This window comes from Convolutriloba macropyga, chromosome 6 (assembly GCF_964194025.1).
Source record: "Convolutriloba macropyga chromosome 6, txConMacr16.3, whole genome shotgun sequence".
Classification (NCBI taxonomy): Eukaryota; Metazoa; Xenacoelomorpha; order Acoela; family Convolutidae; genus Convolutriloba; species Convolutriloba macropyga.
The window spans coordinates 65,636,900-65,657,190 of NC_134473.1; the positions used below are offsets into that span (position 1 = coordinate 65,636,900).

A 20,291-nucleotide genomic window follows, 5' to 3' on the forward strand; every position below is an offset into this window, starting at 1 on the left:
TGAATTTTTTAATAGTACAAGGAAACATAAAGCCGAATAAAGTTCCTTTGCAATTAGAGCAATGAAAAGCTCGCAAAACAATGGGCAAGTCATAATAGGCTAAGAAACTTGTCTAAGGTTAAAAAGAGGAAAACTGCAAAAAACAAGAAAAATGGTTTAAAATTTCTCAATTTTTCTGTCAATTTTCCTAGGAGAAGAATGATTTATACCAAGAAATCCTTAGCCAATTGGTATCTGAATACTCTTTAAGTAACAAGCTTCTATTCAAATCCCACGTAAAGCATTAAAACAAAAAACATCCAAGTTAGCATTAAACTCAAATTAACTACTTGAAACCTTCAATTCCTATCAAAACAAGTCTAAAACTAATAAAATATCATAACCAAACCTCATAAATATCGAAAGTTGCAAAAAAAAACTGCTTTTGAAAGAGAAAATTTTTTCACACATCAATTTCTCGCTCTCTCAAAAACAGCGGTGTGAACAAAAACCACTCTCTTTTCGCTCCGCTCTTCACTTTTATTCAGCACCAAAATCACTCCAAATTTTTTCACGCATTTCATTTCCCGCTTCAAAATCACTCCAATAAAATTGATTAAAAAAAGGACTTATCCAATACTCCTCTTCGAGTCGTAAAAGACAGCGCCCCGATACAATTCAAGTTCTATGAATTGTAAAAAACCAAGAGAAGGCCACTAATAGCCCCAGCTATCGCTGTGAGGCTATTAAAAAAAACAAAACCGACTAACGTCGGAACTTTAGGGAGGCCAGTTTTAGCATAATTAAAGGCGTGTGGGGTGAGCATGGTGGTGGTGGGGAGCACGGGTGAGGGTCGAGCGCGTTTGGTTACGGTTGGACCGATGTGAAGTGAGGCGAACAAAAATTGCGTTATGGGGTAGAAAAAACTGACTATTAGCATTTTAAATTGCACAAATAGTTGCCTTATAATCTGATACATAAATTTATTTGCAAAGAGTACATGCAAACGATAATGGAAAGTTAATTTCGCTGGTTATCTTTGCTGTAGCACCAATAACAAGCAACTTCAGTCTGGCCAAAGCCCAAACCTACCCGACTTGCCGACTTTGGTTAAGAACAAAGTCATCGATAGAAATTTTTATTCGGTTGCAAGTGTTGAAAATTTGTCTGGATAACCTTAAAAGTTTTGAAGTTTTTTCGAAATTTGAATTTTGATGGAATGTAGACTGATCATATGTAATATCCATAGCACGAGACGGAGTCGACATCTGATGTGATAAAATTTGATGGAAAGATTATTGGGAAGTCATCGGATCTTCAGATGTGTTTGATGTCGGATCAAAGATCACATCTTCAAATGGGTACATTTCCAGCTCGTTTGCACCGCATATCACTTGGAAACTGCACGAAATTTTTTCAATACTTTTTCTGAAACAAAATTGAGCAGTTTGTTAGTTATAAAGATTATTTTATCTGCACTGTCAGTTATTACAAATTTTACTTTCGCAGTCATTAATGAACAGAAATCATGAAAGTTCGTACAAATCTTGACATTTTATTGGCAAGAACGCTTCCAAGATCTTACCAACATTTGTTAAGTTATATTATGTCCTTTTGTGCCCCCCATTACGACCAGGTGTGTAACATAAAAGCGTCGTTACGACCAGGTGTGTAACATTCTTTTGATCACGCACATCTGTAAACTGCCACATACTTACCGACGCCGTTGGATATCCGGTCGATGGATGGACATCTTTGAACTCAATTCTTGACTGAAAATTAGACACCGGAATCAACAATCCTGAAATTTTTCCTCCAACAGGAACATTTCCAATTCTAGAAGTTTGCTGTTGGACTGCAGGATTTCCGAACGATGATATTTGTTGTGGTTGCTGGTTGTAAAAAATTTGGTTTGGATTCACGACACTCTGTCGAGACTGGTTCGCAAAGCTTTGACTTCCAGGAACGGCTCCAGGAGTCACAGGGAACCTTGAACTTTGTATCGAGGTACCGGGCTGACTTGCAAAAAACGGCAACCTTTGGTTAGCCGCTGACGGATTTTGGTTTGGAGGTGCAAATTGGTTGAAAGGTAATTGTTGACCTGGATACAAATTTGGTTTAGCAGGAGATGAAAAATTGTTTGGAGTAAGAGGTCTGACCGGATTTGGCGCAAGTAACGGATGATGAGGTTGTTGAATAATATTTTCAGGCTGCGGTGATAGAACCGGTTGGGCTAACTGGGGGGCGAAGTTCTGCAGGGGTCTCAGATTCGGAGGAGCATTCAAAATGTTTGGCACCAAATGTGTTGCATTATTTTGAGAGTAAACTACAGGTCTAGTAATTGGGGCGTTGCTCAAATTTCTGGTATGAGTAGGCGAAACGCTGGCGCTGCTCGAGTGGAATTTTCGTCTGGTCATTTCTGGAGTGCGGTTAGCAAACTTGACAGATCCAGCGGTGTAAGTTGGCAACGTCTGAGGGTTCATGCTTAGATGTCGTTCTTGAGCTGCACTGCTCTGAAACATGCTAACATTCTGGGCACCACTAAGGGACAATGTCCCCAACTCGGTTTCAGCTCCCATTGTGTTTGATGTCAGCAAGTTCGGGTCAGTTTGCAATCGATCAGTTCGAAGACTAGGATGGTTAACCATGTTACCCGGTTGACCTATGAAAACCCGGCCTGTGGGTTTTTGAGAGCTGCTTCGGGTATGACTTGTGATCATAATGTTTGGGCTTCTCGAGGAATCAAACCATGTGGGGGTGTTTTGGGCAGACGCCGAATGATACTCGGATGCCCGGCTTTGATGTGAGAGGTCCCCTCGGAAAGTCTTCGGCGGTCTGTTTTTCCTTCTAAGCTGGGCAGATGATGTTTCCATTAAAAGGGGGGATGCCGAACTTAGATTGTTCATGGCATGTGAGAAGGTAGCGGCTAAAGCTGAATTTGATCGAGAGTAGGCTGGGATATTTGATTGGGTAAAATGGGACCCTAGTTCGACATCGGGTGGACTCCTGAGACTTGACAGGGACTCCTCGAAAACACTGTCGTCATCTTGACCACGTTCCAGCTACAAAAAAATTCAAAATTGCAGATGATATAAATATTGCCTCTCGCCCATTTGCATCCCCATTTATACATGATCTGAGCTAGCACATTGCTATTAGTTTTTATTCTCATCTATAGCATTATTCATAAAATGGCATTTATAATATGATTTCCCTGTTTCCTCTGTTTTCCGATGGGAAGACTACCGGGACTCCCGCCAGAAAACTTGAGAAATGGTAATTATTGGCAATTCCTAGACATAATTACCAGGATTTCCGGGAGGCTTTCGGGAAGTTACCAGGAAAAGCGGCCGTTTTTTTGGGAACTTACCGTGATTTACGTGGTAATTAGTAGGAAATTACCAGGACAACCAGAATATAACTGAGGAAATTACTGGGACAACCGGAGTAGTATATCGTGAGCAAGACAAGGGAGGGGGTAAAAGGATGTACCTATGTATTAACATTAGGTATAGCCCATAATCCCCCAAAATCCACTGATGTACCTCACAGCATGATACCCACGCTGTTCACACGAGGGGGATTAGCAAGATAATCCCTTAATATTAAATTAGTAAGGTCATTTACCATTCCAAAATTGCACTTTAATAATGTAAATTTTCAAAAACGTACCTCACAGCATGATAACCAAGCTGTTCACTCAAAGGGGATTAGCTGGGCAATGTTTTAATATTAAAATAGATAGGATGACTCATTTACACTTATGTACGGCTGACGTGATTTTCAAAAGTGTACCTCACAGCATGATACCCAAGCTGTTCACACTGAAGGGATTAGCAAGATAGTGCCTTAACAACAAATTAGTAAGGCCATTTACCCATTCCCATATTGCACTTTAATAATGTAAATTTTCAAAAACGTACCTCAGTATGATAACCAAGCTCTTCACTCAAAGGGGATTAGCTAGGTACTGTTTTAATATTAAATTAGGTAGGATGACTCATTTACAGTTACGTACGTTATACGTGATTTTCAAAAGTACCTCACAGCATGATACCCAAGCTCTTCACGCTAAAGGGATTAGCAAGACAGTGCCTTAACAACAAATTAGTAAGGTCATTTACCCATTCCCATATTGCACTTTAATAATGTAAATTTTCAAAAACGTACCTCAGTATGATAACCAAGCTCTTCACTCAAAGGGGATTAGCTAGGTAATGTTTTAATATTAAAATAAATAAGATGACTCATTTACACTTATGTACGGCTTACGTGATTTTCAAAAGTGTACCTCACAGCATGATACCCAAGCTGTTCACACTAAGGAGATTAGAAAGATAGTGCCTTAACAACAAATTAGTAAGGCCATTTACCCCCTACCATATTTAACTTTACTAATGTCAATTTCCAAAGACATACCTCACAGCTTGATACCCAAGCTGTTTACACTAAAGGGATGAGCAAAATAGTGCCTTAACAACAAATTAGTGAGGTCATTTACCACCTAACATATTTCACTTTACTAATGTAAATTTCCAAAGACGTACCTAACAGCATGATACCCAAGCTGTTCACACTAAAGGGATTAGCAAGATAGTGCCTTAACAACAAATTAGTAAGGTCATTTACCCCCTACCATATTTCACTTTACTAATGTAAACATCCAAAGACGTACCTCACAGCATGATACCCAAGCTGTTCACACTAAAGGGATTAGCAAGATAGTGTCTTAACAACAAATTAGTAAGGTCATTTACCCCCTACCATATTTAACTTTACTAATGTCAATTTCCAAAGACATACCTCACAGCTTGATACCCAAGCCGTTTACACTAAAGGGATTAGCAAGATAGTGCCTTAACAACAAATTAGTGAGGTCATTTACCACCTAACATATTTCACTTTACTAATGTAAATTTCCAAAGACGTACCTCACAGCATGATACCCAAGCTGTTCACACTAAAGGGATTAGCAAGATAGTGCCTTAACAACAAATTAGTAAGGTCATTTACCCCCTACCATATTTCACTTTACTAATGTCAATTTCCAAAGACATACCTCACAGCTTGATACCCAAGCTGTTCAAACTAAAGGGATTAGCAAGATAGTGCCTTAACAACAAATTACTGAGGTCATTTACCCCCTACCATATTTCACTTTACTAATGTAAACATCCAAAGACGTACCTCACAGCATGACACCCAAGCCGTTCACATGAAAGGGATTAGCAAGATAGTGCCTTAACAACAAATAAGTGAGGTCATTCACCCCCTAACAAATTTCACTTTACTAATGTAAATTTCCAAAGACGTACCTCACAGCATGATACCCAAGCTGTTCACACTAAAGGGATTAGCAAGATAGTGCCTTAACAACAAAATAGTAAAGTCATTTACCCCCTACCATTTTTCACTTTACTAATGTCAATTTCCAAAGACATACCTCACAGCTTGATACCCAAGCTGTTCAAACTAAAGGGATTAGCAAGATAGTGCCTTATCAACAAATTACTGAGGTCATTTACCCCCTACCATATTTCACTTTACTAATGTAAATATCCAAAGACGTACCTCACAGCATGACACCCAAGCTGTTCACACGAAAGAAATTAGCATGATAGTGCCTTAACAACAAATCAGTAAGGTCATTGACCTCTACCATATTACACTTTACTAATGTCAATTTCCAAAGACATACCTCACAGCTTGATACCCATGCTGTTCACACTAAAGGGATTAGCAAGATAGTGCCTTAACAACAAATTAGTAAGGTCATTTACCCCCTACCAAATTTCACTTTACTAATGTAAATTTCCAAAGACGTACCTCACAGCATGATACCCAAGCTGTTCACACTAAAGGGATTAGCAAGATAGTGCCTTAAAACAAATTAGTAAGGTCATTTACCCCCTACCATATTTCACTTTACTAATGTCAATTTCCAAAGACATACCTCACAGCTTGATACCCAAGCTGTTCAAACTAAAGGGATTAGCAAGATAGTGCCTTAACAACAAATTACTGAGGTCATTTACCCCCTACCATATTTCACTTTACTAATGTAAACATCCAAAGACGTACCTCACAGCATGACACCCAAGCCGTTCACATGAAAGGGATTAGCAAGATAGTGCCTTAACAACAAATCAGTAAGGTCATTCACCCCCTATCATATTACACTTTACTAATGTCAATTTCCAAAGACGTACCTCACAGCTTAATACCCAAGTTGTTGATACGAATGGGATTAGCAGGATAATGTTTTAATATCAAATTAGGTAGGATGACTCATTTACAGTTACGTACGTTATACGTGATTTTCAAAAATCTACCTCACAGCTTGATACCCAAGCTCTTCAAACTAAAGGGATTAGCAAGATAGTGCCTTAACAACAAATTACTGAGGTCATTTACCCCCTACCATATTTCACTTTACTAATGTAAATATCCAAAGACGTACCTCACAGCATGACACCCAAGCTGTTCACACGAAAGAAATTAGCATGATAGTGCCTTAACAACAAATCAGTTAGGTCATTGACCTCTACCATATTACACTTTACTAATGTCAATTTCCAAAGACGTACCTCACAGCTTGATACCCAAGCTGTTCAGACGAATGGGATTAGCAGGATAATGTTTTAATATTAAATTAGGTAGGATGACTCATTTACAGTTACGTACGTTATACGTGATTTTCAGAAATCTACCTCACAGCATGATACCCACGCTGTTCACACGAAAAGGATTATCAAGATAATCCCTCAATAACAAATTAGTTTGGCTTTCTCATTTATTAGCCACTACTCCTATTCATTATTTCAAACAACTTCTAGAAATCAGTTGGTCAAAATTCTAGTTTATCTTTTTTTCAGATAGTCTTTGTTTCTTTCTCCCAGTTTCAAGTTGAATTCTTGCAGTGTTGAAGCGGGTAAGCTAACAAACTTAACTAATAGAAATCTTCCTTTGTTTCTGTATTTGAACTGGACCATTTTAGCCGGCGTCACCATTAAATCAAAAAAAGAAACTGGTATGTTTGCTTTCAATAAAACTTGTTTTTGAGGTAGGAATAAATAACCCATTATTGAATTAAAAAACAATTAATAATCATAAAATTCTCACGTGATTAGACAATTAGTCAAAATTTCATAGTCATTATTAATCATAACATCACAATTACATCACAGCACGTCACAATTACGTCATAGTGTTGTCATAATTACGCCATAATAACCTCACATTTACGTAATTTTGTCGTCAGAATTACGTCATAGTGTCGTCATAACTACGTGATAATAAGGTCACAATTACGTCATTCTGTCGTCACAATTACGTCATTATGTTGTCATAATTACGTCATAATAACGTCACAACTACGTCAAACTTTCGTTACAATTACGTCATTATATCGTCATAATTACGTAATATTTGGTAAAGTACATTTCATTTCCGTTTATTTTCATTTTTTCGGATTTACAGAAATGAATGCAGTTGAGTACAATAATCGTTTCAACTTCCGACAAAAGTTTTATTCCATCGCAACTTTCATTTTAACAACTTTTTTACTCCTCCTTTTTCACTTCCTATTTTACATTTTATTTCATTTTCAGCGAAAATGCCAAGAAATTCTAATCCAAAAGAACAGTGTTCTTCATGCAAAAAACTCATTTTGAAATTCAATATGAGCAGGCATCAGAAACTTCACGCAAGAAGATGTTCACAATAATCACAGTCATTTCCAGACAAAGATAAATAGCAAAAAAACATTGCTTCTCTACATGCACCGTCTCTGATCATCAAGAAAAAGTTTTCTTGTAGCAGCTGTCCCTTATCCTTCTCTACTTATTATAAACTTCTACATCACAAACGAAACAGTCACCAACGTTCAAATCCTAGCATCTACGATGAAGTTGACTTATCTATCTATGGAGACTCTCCCGCTCTTCATAGTGAACTTCAAACGGTTCACCACTTTCTGCAAGACTCGGTTCTTGAATTGTCCAGAAAAAAAGTTCGTAACTTCAAAATAACGGAAATCAATGATAAAACAGTGATAGAAATATTGATTTTAGCTGAGCTGGTTAACTCGTTGTAAACACAATCCAATTTTTCTATCACTGTTTCATGGTTGATTTCCATTATTTTGAAGTTGTGAACTTTCTTTCTGGACAATTCAAGAACCGAGTCTCGCAGAAAGTTTTGAACCGTTTGAAGTTCACTATGAAGAGCGGGAGAGTCTCCATAGATAGATAAGTCAACTTCATCGTAGGTGCTAGGATTTGAACGTTGGTGACTGTTTCGTTTGTGATGTAGAAGTTGATAATAAGTAGAGAAGGATAAGGGACAGCTGCTACAAGAAAACTTTTTCTTGATGATCAGAGACGGTGCATGTATAGAAGGAATGTGTTTCTGCAATTTATATTCGTCTGAAAATGACTGTGAGCATTGTGAACATCTTTTTGCGTGAAGCTTCTGATGCCTGCTCATATTGAATTTCAAAATGAGTTTTTTGCATGAAGAACACTGTTCTTTTGGATTAGAATTTCTTGGCATTTTCGCTGAAAATGAAATAAAATGTAAGATTGGAAGTGAAAAAGGAGGAGTAAAAAAATTGTTAAAATGAAAGTTTCGATGGAAAAAAACTTTTGTCAGAAGTTGAGATGATTATTGTACTCAACTGCATTCATTTCTGTAAATCCGAAAAAATGAAAATAAACGGAAATTAAATGTACTTTATCAAATATGACGTAATTATGACGACATAATGACGTAATTGTGACAACAGAGTGACGTAATTGTGACGTTATTATGACGTAATTATGACGAAACTATGGCGTAATTCTGACGACATAATTACGTAAATGTGAGGTTATTATGGCGTAATTATGAGAACACCATGATGTAATATTGATGTTATGATTAATAGTGACTATGAAATTTTGACTAATTGTCTAATCACGTGAGAACTTCATGATTATTAATTGTTTTTGAATCCAATAATGGGGTATTGATTCCTACCTAAAAAAAGTTTTAATAAAAGCAAACTTACCAGTTTCTTTTTTGGATTTAAAGGTGAAGTGAAGTGCTGCAAAATCTACTATTGGGGGAAGCTTCTGGCCGGCTAAAATGGTCCACTTCAAATACAGAAACACAGGAAGAGTTCTTTTAGTTAAGTTTGTTTGCTTACTCGCTTCAACACTGCAAGAATTCAACTTGAAACTGGGAGAAAGAAACAAAGACTATCTGAAAAAAAGATAAACTAGAATTTTGACCAACTGATTTCTAGAAGTTGTTTGAAATAATGAATAGGAGTAGTGGCTAATAAATGAGAAAGCCAAACTAATTTGTTATTGAGGGATTATCTTGATAATCCTTTTCGTGGAACAGCTTGGGTATCATGATGTAAGGTAGATTTCTGAAAATCACGTATAACGTACGTAACTGTAAATGAGTCATCCTACCTAATTTAATATTAAAACATTATCCTGCTAATCCCATTCGTCTGAACAGCTTGGGTGTCATGTTGTGAGGTACGTCTTTGGAAATTGACATTAGTAAAGTGAAATTTGTTAGGGGGTGAATGACCTCACTTATTTGTTGTTAAGGCACTATCTTGCTAATCCCTTTCATGTGAACGGCTTGGGTGTCATGCTGTGAGGTACGTCTTTGGATGTTTACATTAGTAAAGTGAAATATGGTAGGGGGTAATTGACCTTACTAATTTGTTGTTAAGGCACTATCTGGCTAATCCCTTTAGTGTGAACAGCTTGGGTATCATGCTGTGAGGTACACTTTTGAAAATCACGTATAACGTTTGTAACTGTAAATGAGTCAACCTACCTAATTTAATATTAAAACATTATCTTGCTAATCCCTTTCGTGTGAACAGCTTGGGTATCATACTGTGAGGTACGTTTTTGAAAATTTACATTATTAAAGTGCAATATGGCAATGTGTAAATGACCTTACTATTTTGTTGTTAAGGCACTATCTTGCTAATCCGCCTCGTGTGAACGGCGTGGGTATCATGCTGTGAGGTACATTTTTGGAAATTTACATTATTAAAGTGAAATATGGTAGGGGGTAAATGACCTTACTAATTTGTTGTTAAGGCACTATCTTGCTAATCCCTTTCGTGTGAACAGCTTGGGTGTCATGCTGTAAGGTACGTCTTTGAAATTTACATTATTAAAATGAAAAATGGTAGAGGGTAAATGACCTTACTAATTTATTGTTAAGGCACTGTCTTGCTAATCCCTTTAGTGTGAACAGCTTGGGTATCATGCTGTGAGGTACACATTTGAAAATCACGTAAGCCGTACATAAGTGTAAATGAGTCATCCTATCTATTTTAATACTAAAACATTACCTAGCTAATCCCCTTTGAGTGAAAAGCTTGGTTATACTGTGAGGTACGTTTTTGAAAATTTACATTATTGAAGTGCAATATGGGAATGGGTAAATGACCTTACTAATTTGTTTTTAAGGCACTATCTTGCTAATCCCCCTCGTATGAACGGCGTGGGTCTCATGCTATGAGGTACATCTTTGGAAATTTACATTATTAAAGTGCAATATGGTAGTGGGTAAGTGACCTTATTAATTTGTTGTTAAGGCACTGTCTGGCTAATCTCTTTAGTGTGAACAGCTTGGGTATCATGCTGTGAGGTACACTTTTGAAAATCACGTATAACGTACGTAACTTTAAAGGAGTCATCCTACCTAATTTAATATTAAAACATTATCCTGCTAATCCCTTTCGTGTGAACAGCTTGGGTATCAAGCTGTGAGGTACGTCTTTGGAAATTGACATTAGCAAAATGAAATATGGTAGGGGGTCAATGACCTTACTGATTTGTTGTTAAGGCACCGTCTTGCTAATCCCTTTCGTGTGAACAGCTTGGGTGTCATGCTGTAAGGTACGTCTTTGAAATTTACATTATTAAACTGAAATATGGTAGAGGGTAAATGACCTTAATAATTTATTGTTAAGGCACTATCTTGATAATCCCTTTAGTGTGAACAGCTTGGGTGTCATGTTATGAGATACGTCTTTGGAAATTTACATTATTAAAGTGCAATATAGTAGGGGGTAAATGACCTTACTAATTTGTTGTTAAGGCACTATCTTGCTAATCACTTTAGCGTGAACAGCTTGCGTATCATGCTGTGAGGTACTTTTGAAAATCACGTAAGCCGTACATAAGTGTTAATGAGTCATCCTATCTATTTTAATATTAAAACATTACCTATCTAATCCCCTTTAAAGGAACAGCTCGGTTATCATACTGTGAGGTACGTTTTTGAAAATTTACATTATTAAAGTGTAATATGGGAATGGGTAAATGACCTTACTAATTTGTTGTTAAGGCACTATCTTGCTAATCCCTTTAGCGTGAACAGCTTGAGTATCATGCTGTGAGGTACATCTTTGGAAATTTACATTATTAAAGTGCAATATGGTAGGGGGTAAATGACCTTACTAATTTGTTGTTAAGGCACTATCTTGCTAATCACTTTAGCGTGAACAGCTTGCGTATCATGCTGTGAGGTACACTTCTGAAAATCACTTAAGCCGTACATAAGTGTTTATGAGGCATCCTATCTATTTTAATATTAAAACATTACCTAGCTAATCCCCTTTGAGTGAAGAGCTTGGTTATCATACTGAGGTACGTTTTTGAAAATTTACATTATTAAAGTGCAATATGGGAATGCGTAAATGACCTTACTAATTTGTTGTTAAGGCACTGTCTTGCTAATCCCTTTAGCGTGAAGAGCTTGGGTATCATGCTGTGAGATACTTTTGAAAATCACGTATAACGACCGTAGTTGTAAATGAGTCATCCTACCTAATTTAATATTAAAACATTATCCTGCTAATCCCTTTCGTGTGAACAGCTTGGGTATCAAGCTGTGAGGTACCTCTTTGGAATTTGACATTAGTAAAGTGCAATATGGTAGAGGTCAATGACCTTACTGATTTGTTGTTAAGGCACTATCATGCTAATTTCTTTCGTGTGAACAGCTTGGGTGTCATGTTGTGAGGTACGTCTCTGGAAATTTACAATATTAAGGTGAAATATGGGAATGGGTAAATGACCTTACTAATTTGTTGTTAAGGCACTATCTTGCTAATCCCTTTAGCGTGAACAGCTTGAGTATCATGCTGTGAGGTACATCTTTGGAAATTTACATTAATAATGTGCAATATGGTAGGGGGTAAATGACCTTACTAATTTGTTGTTAAGGCACTATCTTGCTAATCACTTTAGCGTGAACAGCTTGGGTATCATGCTGTGAGGTACTTTTGAAAATCACGTATAACGTACGTAACTGTAAAGGAGTCATCCTACCTAATTTAATATTAAAACATTATCCTGCTAATCCCTTTCGTGTGAACAGCTTGGGTATCAAGCTGTGAGGTACGTCTTTGGAATTTGACATTAGTAAAGTGCAATATGGTAGGGGGTAAATGACCTTACTAATTTGTTGTTAAGGCACTATCTTGCTAATCCCTTTAGTGTGAACAGCTTGGGTATCATAATGTGAGGTACACTTCTGAAAATCACTTAAGCCGTACATAAGTGTTTATGAGGCATCCTATCTATTTTAATATTAAAACATTACCTAGCTAATCCCCTTTGAGTGAAGAGCTTGGTTATCATACTGAGGTACGTTTTTGAAAATTTACATTATTAAAGTGCAATATGGGAATGCGTAAATGACCTTACTAATTTGTTGTTAAGGCACTGTCTTGCTAATCCCTTTAGCGTGAAGAGCTTGGGTATCATGCTGTGAGGTACTTTTGAAAATCACGTATAACGACCGTAGTTGTAAATGAGTCATCCTACCTAATTTAATATTAAAACATTATCCTGCTAATCCCTTTCGTGTGAACAGCTTGGGTATCAAGCTGTGAGGTACCTCTTTGGAATTTGACATTAGTAAAGTGCAATATGGTAGAGGTCAATGACCTTACTGATTTGTTGTTAAGGCACTATCATGCTAATTTCTTTCGTGTGAACAGCTTGGGTGTCATGTTGTGAGGTACGTCTCTGGAAATTTACAATATTAAGGTGAAATATGGGAATGGGTAAATGACCTTACTAATTTGTTTTTAAGGCACTATCTTGCTAATCCCTTTAGCGTGAACAGCTTGAGTATCATGCTGTGAGGTACATCTTTGGAAATTTACATTATTAATGTGCAATATGGTAGGGGGTAAAGGACCTTATTAATTTGTTGTTAAGGCACTATCTTGCTAATCACTTTAGCGTGAACAGCTTGGGTATCATGCTGTGAGGTACTTTTGAAAATCACGTATAACGTACGTAACTGTAAAGGAGTCATCCTACCTAATTTAATATTAAAACATTATCCTGCTAATCCCTTTCGTGTGAACAGCTTGGGTATCAAGCTGTGAGGTACGTCTTTGGAATTTGACATTAGTAAAGTGCAATATGGTAGGGGGTAAATGACCTTACTAATTTGTTGTTAAGGCACTATCTTGCTAATCCCTTTAGTGTGAACAGCTTGGGTATCATGCTGTGAGGTACGTCTTTGGATATTTACATTATTAAAGTGCAATATGGTAGGGGGTAAATGACCTTACTAATTTGTTAAGGCACTGTCTTGCTAATCCCTTTAGCGTGAAGAGCTTGGGTATCATGCTGTGAGGTACTTTTGAAAATCACGTATAACGTACGTAACTGTAAAAGAGTCATCCTACCTAATTTAATATTAAAACATTATCCTGCTAATCCCTTTCGTGTGAACAGCTTGGGTATCAAGCTGTGAGGTACCTCTTTGGAATTTGACATTAGTAAAGTGCAATATGGTAGAGGTCAATGACCTTACTGATTTGTTGTTAAGGCACTATCATGCTAATTTCTTTCGTGTGAACAGCTTGGGTGTCATGCTGTGAGGTACATCTTTGGAAATTTACATTATTAAAGTGCAATATGGTAGGGGGTAAATGACCTTACTAATTTTTTGTTAAGGCACTATCTTGCTAATCCCTTTAGCGCGAACAGCTTGAGTATCATGCTGTGAGGGACTTTTGAAAATCACGTATAACGTACGTAACTGTAAATGAGTCATCCTACCTAATTTAATATTAAAATATTATCCTGCTAATCCCTTTCGTGTGAACAGCTTGGGTATCAAGCTGTGAGGTACGTCTTTGGAATTTGACATTAGTAAAGTGTAATATGGTAGAGGTCAATGACCTTACTGATTTGTTGTTAAGGCACTATCATGCTAATTTCTTTCGTGTGAACAGCTTGGGTGTCATGCTGTGAGGTACGTCTTTGGAAATTTACAATATTAAGGTGAAATATGGCAGGGGTAAATGACCTTACTAATTTGTTGTTAAGGCACTGTCTTGCTAATCCCTTTAGCGTGAAGAGCTTGGGTATCATGCTGTGAGGTACTTTTGAAAATCACGTATAACGTACGTAACTGTAAAAGAGTCATCCTACCTAATTTAATATTAAAACATTATCCTGCTAATCCCTTTCGTGTGAACAGCTTGGGTATCAAGCTGTGAGGTACCTCTTTGGAATTTGACATTAGTAAAGTGCAATATGGTAGAGGTCAATGACCTTACTGATTTGTTGTTAAGGCACTATCATGCTAATTTCTTTCGTGTGAACAGCTTGGGTGTCATGTTGTGAGGTACGTCTCTGGAAATTTACAATATTAAGGTGAAATATGGGAATGGGTAAATGACCTTACTAATTTGTTTTTAAGGCACTATCTTGCTAATCCCTTTAGCGTGAACAGCTTGAGTATCATGCTGTGAGGTACATCTTTGGAAATTTACATTATTAATGTGCAATATGGTAGGGGGTAAAGGACCTTACTAATTTGTTGTTAAGGCACTATCTTGCTAATCACTTTAGCGTGAACAGCTTGGGTATCATGCTGTGAGGTACTTTTGAAAATCACGTATAACGTACGTAACTGTAAAGGAGTCATCCTACCTAATTTAATATTAAAACATTATCCTGCTAATCCCTTTCGTGTGAACAGCTTGGGTATCAAGCTGTGATGTACGTCTTTGGAATTTGACATTAGTAAAGTGCAATATGGTAGGGGGTAAATGACCTTACTAATTTGTTGTTAAGGCACTATCTTGCTAATCCCTTTAGTGTGAACAGCTTGGGTATCATGCTGTGAGGTACGTCTTTGGAAATTTACATTATTAAAGTGCAATATGGTAGGGGGTAAATGACCTTACTAATTTGTTAAGGCACTGTCTTGCTAATCCCTTTAGCGTGAAGAGCTTGGGTATCATGCTGTGAGGTACTTTTGAAAATCACGTATAACGTACGTAACTGTAAAAGAGTCATCCTACCTAATTTAATATTAAAACATTATCCTGCTAATCCCTTTCGTGTGAACAGCTTGGGTATCAAGCTGTGAGGTACCTCTTTGGAATTTGACATTAGTAAAGTGCAATATGGTAGAGGTCAATGACCTTACTGATTTGTTGTTAAGGCACTATCATGCTAATTTCTTTCGTGTGAACAGCTTGGGTGTCATGCTGTGAGGTACGTCTTTGGAAATTTACAATATTAAGGTGAAATATGGCAGGGGTAAATGACCTTACTAATTTTTTGTTAAGGCACTATCTTGCTAATCCCTTTAGCGCGAACAGCTTGAGTATCATGCTGTGAGGGACTTTTGAAAATCACGTATAACGTACGTAACTGTAAATGAGTCATCCTACCTAATTTAATATTAAAATATTATCCTGCTAATCCCTTTCGTGTGAACAGCTTGGGTATCAAGCTGTGAGGTACGTCTTTGGAATTTGACATTAGTAAAGTGTAATATGGTAGAGGTCAATGACCTTACTGATTTGTTGTTAAGGCACTATCATGCTAATTTCTTTCGTGTGAACAGCTTGGGTGTCATGCTGTGAGGTACGTCTTTGGAAATTTACAATATTAAGGTGAAATATGGCAGGGGTAAATGACCTTACTAATTTGTTGTTAAGGCACTATCTTGCCAATCCCTTTAGTGTGAACAGCTTGGGTATCATAATGTGAGGTACACTTCTGAAAATCACGTAAGCCGTACATAAGTGTTTATGAGGCATCCTATCTATTTTAATATTAAAACATTACCTAGCTAAACCCCTTTGAGTGAACAGCTTGGTTATTATACTGTGAGGTACGTTTTTGAAAATTTACATTTTTAAAGTTCAATATGGGAATGGGTAAATGACCTTACTAATTTGTTGTTAAGGAACTATCTTGCTAATCCCCCTCGTGTGAACGGCGTGAGTATCATGCTGTCAGGTACATCTTTGAAAATTTACATTATTAAAGTGCAATATGGTAGGGGTAAATGACCGTACTAATTTGTTGTTAAGGCACTGTCTTGCTAATCCCTTTAGCGTGAAGAGCTTGGGTATCATGCTGTGAGGTACTTTTGAAAATCACGTATAACGTACGTAACTGTAAATGAGTCATCCTACCTAATTTAATATTATAACATTATCCTGCTAATCCCTTTCGTGTGAACAGCTTGGGTATCAAGCTGTGAGGTACGTCTTTGGAATTTGACATTAGTAAAGTGTAATATGGTAGAGGTCAATGACCTTACTGATTTGTTGTTAAGGCACTATCATGCTAATTTCTTTCGTGTGAACAGCTTGGGTGTCATGCTGTGAGGTACGTCTTTGGAAATTTACAATATTAAGGTGAAATATGGCAGGGGTAAATGACCTTACTAATTTGTTGTTAAGGCACTATCTTGCCAATCCCTTTAGTGTGAACAGCTTGGGTATCATAATGTGAGGTACACTTCTGAAAATCACGTAAGCCGTACATAAGTGTTTATGAGGCATCCTATCTATTTTAATATTAAAACATTACCTAGCTAATCCCCTTTGAGTGAACAGCTTGGTTATTATACTGTGAGGTACGTTTTTGAAAATTTACATTTTTAAAGTTCAATATGGGAATGGGTAAATGACCTTACTAATTTAATGTTAAGGAACTATCTTGCTAATCCCCCTCGTGTGAACGGCGTGGGTATCATGCTGTGAGGAACATCTTTGGAAATTTACATTATTAAAGTGCAATATGGTAGGGGGTAAATGACCTTACTAATTTGTTGTTAAGGCACTATTTTGCTAATCACTTTAGCGTGAACAGCTTGGGTATCATGCTGTGAGGTACTTTTGAAAATCGCGTATAACGTACGTAACTGTAAAGGAGTCATCCTACCTAATTTAATATTAAAACATTATCCTGCTAATCCCTTTCGTGTGAACAGCTTGCGTATCAAGCTGTGAGGTACGTCTTTGGAATTTGATATTAGTAAAGTGTAATATGGTAGGGGTGAATGACCTTACTGATTTGTGGTTAAAGCACTATCTTGCTAATTTCTTTCGTGTGAACGGCGTGGGTATCATGCTGTGAGGTACATTTTTGGAAACTTACATTATTAAAGTGCAATATGATAGGGGTAAATGACCTTACTAATTTGTTGTTAAGGCACTGTCTTGCTAATCCCTTTAGCGTGAAGAGCTTGGGTATCATGCTGTGAGGTACTTTTGAAAATCACGTACAACGTACGTAACTGTAAATGAGTCATCCTACCTAATTTAATATTAAAACATTATCCTGCTAATCCCTTTCGTGTGAACAGCTTGGGTATCAAGCTGTGAGGTACCTCTTTGGAATTTGACATTAGTAAAGTGCAATATGGTAGAGGTCAATGACCTTACTGATTTGTTGTTAAGGCACTATCATGCAAATTTCTTTCGTGTGAACAGCTTGGGTGTCAAGCTGTGAGGTACGTTTTTGGAAATTTACAATATTGAGGTGAAATATGGCAGGGGTAAATGACCTTACTAATTTGTTGTTAAGGCACTATCTTGCTAATCCCTTTAGTGTGAACAGCTTGGGTATCATGCTGTGAGGTACATTTTTGAAAATCACGTAAGCCGTACATAAGTATTAATGAGTCATCCTATCTAATTTAATATTAAAACAGTACCTAGCTAATCCCCTTTGAGTGAAGAGCTTGGTTATCATACTGAGGTACGTTTTTGAAAATTTACAATATTAAAGTGCAATATGGGAATGGGTAAATGACCTTACTAATTTGTTGTTAAGGCACTATCTTGCTAATCCCTTCAGTGTGAACAGCTTGGGTATCATGCTGTGGGGTACACTTTTGAAAATCACGTGAGCCGTACATAAGTGTAAATGAGTCATCCTATCTATTTTAATATTAAAACATTGCCCAGCTAATCCCCTTTGAGGGAACAGCTTGGTTATCATACTGTGAGGTACATTTTTGAGATTTACATTATTAAAGTGCAATATGGGAATGCGTAAATGACCTTACTAATTTAATATTAAGGGATTATCTTGCTAATCCCCCTCGTTTGAACAGCGTGGGTATCATGCTGTGAGGTACATCTTTGGAATTTGGGGGATTATGGGCTATGCCTAATGTTAATACATAGGTACATCCTTTTACCCCCCCCCCCCTGTCTTGCTCACGATATACTACTAACCGGGATGTAGCTCTCGGGAAATTACCAGGAAACTAAGATATAATTTCCGGGAAAGGGAAAACAGGCAGCTTCAAAAGGCGTTTCTCGGGAAACTATTGGTGCTCTTTACAATATGTGCCCGTAGATCCAAGAGGACGCATATGCTATAGCTGATATAGTTTTCTGGGCCATATGATGAAGTGGTTTTTTGGGGTGTGAAAAAACAGAAAAGATCCTAAGATCCGATGATCCATTATAAAATCCATTCTTTTCAGCTGAAATAAAAATGAACAAAAGGAAAACTTTTCACCACTTCACTGCCTTTTCGCCTTTCAAACGTTTTTATCAGTCTATCTTATTACAGCTCGCATTTTTGTCGAATTATTTGATACTAATTATAGTATATCCTGAAAAAGTGGCACAGCAGCTCATAGTTATAACTATTATTATATAAAAGTTATAGAAAACTTTCATATCCATTTCTTAAGCCAATCTCTAGTTATAGATATTAGTTTCTCTATAGATAAGATCGAATATGAAAACTAACGTCTAATATTTGTGAAGAAAAAAGTGCTGATACGTTGGGAGATAAGAACACGTATGCATTTAAGTAACACACACTATGACTTACTCTTTCAATGTGTTTGGTTAGTTTGTCTTTCTCAGAGTTGAAATGCTTCCTGTCACTCTCAATCTGCAGATCCAATTTCTTCATCTTAGTCTCGAGACTGTCAATGTATAACTAAAACAACAACAACTTATATCCTTTATTGCTCAAACGAAGTGTTGTTGTCGCCATCAGGTAAAATGCCCGGCAGATTGCCAAAAAATTGCCCAGAAGACCGCCATTGATTCCTGTGATACTGATTGGGCTTGAACCAAGAAAATTGATTACTTTTCTTTACAAAAAATGACGAGGGAATTAATTTTATGGGATTTTGTAGTTAGACACATTCCCGTTTATGAGAAGATACTGAGACTGTATAAAAAACAATGAATATTAGACCTGTTGACTAGCGCTAATTAGAACAAAGTGAACGAAAATTATCCTGAAGCAGTCAAACAATTTTCACTTAAAAAGTCGAATAATCAAAACCTATTAGGAAAACCGAAACGAATTTTTAATTGCCGGAGTAGGAAAACATAGGAAGACATGTCTCGGATAGTAAAAAAAAAAACGTATATATGACTAGAAAAAAAATTTAAAAACAAATCTGACTTGTTCAAGAGAAACACTGATAAAACTACAAAAGGATAAAACTACGTAAAATACTTGTAAAACAACAATGCAAACTGAGATTCTAGAGAATCATCACCCAAAATTGATGCAAGAAAGTGAGAGACAAAGTAACAAAACAGAAATCAAAATTTCCGAAAACCAAAAATTTTCAACGTTTCTGAAATGAAGTGCCACTTAAAACATAAAAAGACACAATTAAGTATTAAAACCCTCAACCACAACAAAAACTGTTACTAAAAAGCATAGACTATCATTTTTGATAATACGACAAAGGCACAAAAGGACAAAAAGAGAAGAATAAGCACTAAGATAAATTTATTAGAAAAAGCTATTTGAAAACAAATAGCTCAGTAAATCACATGAAAACAATGGTTTTCAACTAAATCCATAGAACATTAGTTCCATTGAGGCAATTGAATGTGGAGATCTAAATAAGAATCAACATGAAGCATAAGAAGACTATCATCAATAAGATTAAAAGACGAGACAAAAAACTACAAAAAGTATGACTCAGTGAAACTTCTAAGTGTCATCGTCTTTCATAAGAAT

General features: G+C 36.7%; 1 protein-coding gene across 1 annotated transcript in view; it reads right to left on the reverse strand.

Annotated features, from left to right (window-relative positions):
• Positions 1–910: 910 nt before the first annotated feature.
• The window catches only part of LOC142341378 (uncharacterized), a 119,067-nt gene continuing 99,686 nt past the window's right edge, over positions 911–20,291 (reverse strand). The window contains exons 13-15 of the mRNA XM_075392305.1: positions 19,134–19,244; positions 1,698–3,041; positions 911–1,407 (exon numbers count right to left, since the gene is read on the reverse strand). Coding sequence (XP_075248420.1) covers positions 1,396–1,407; positions 1,698–3,041; positions 19,134–19,244 — 1,467 coding nt within the window. The 3' untranslated portion in view covers positions 911–1,395. The remainder of the gene's footprint in view (positions 1,408–1,697; positions 3,042–19,133; positions 19,245–20,291) is intronic.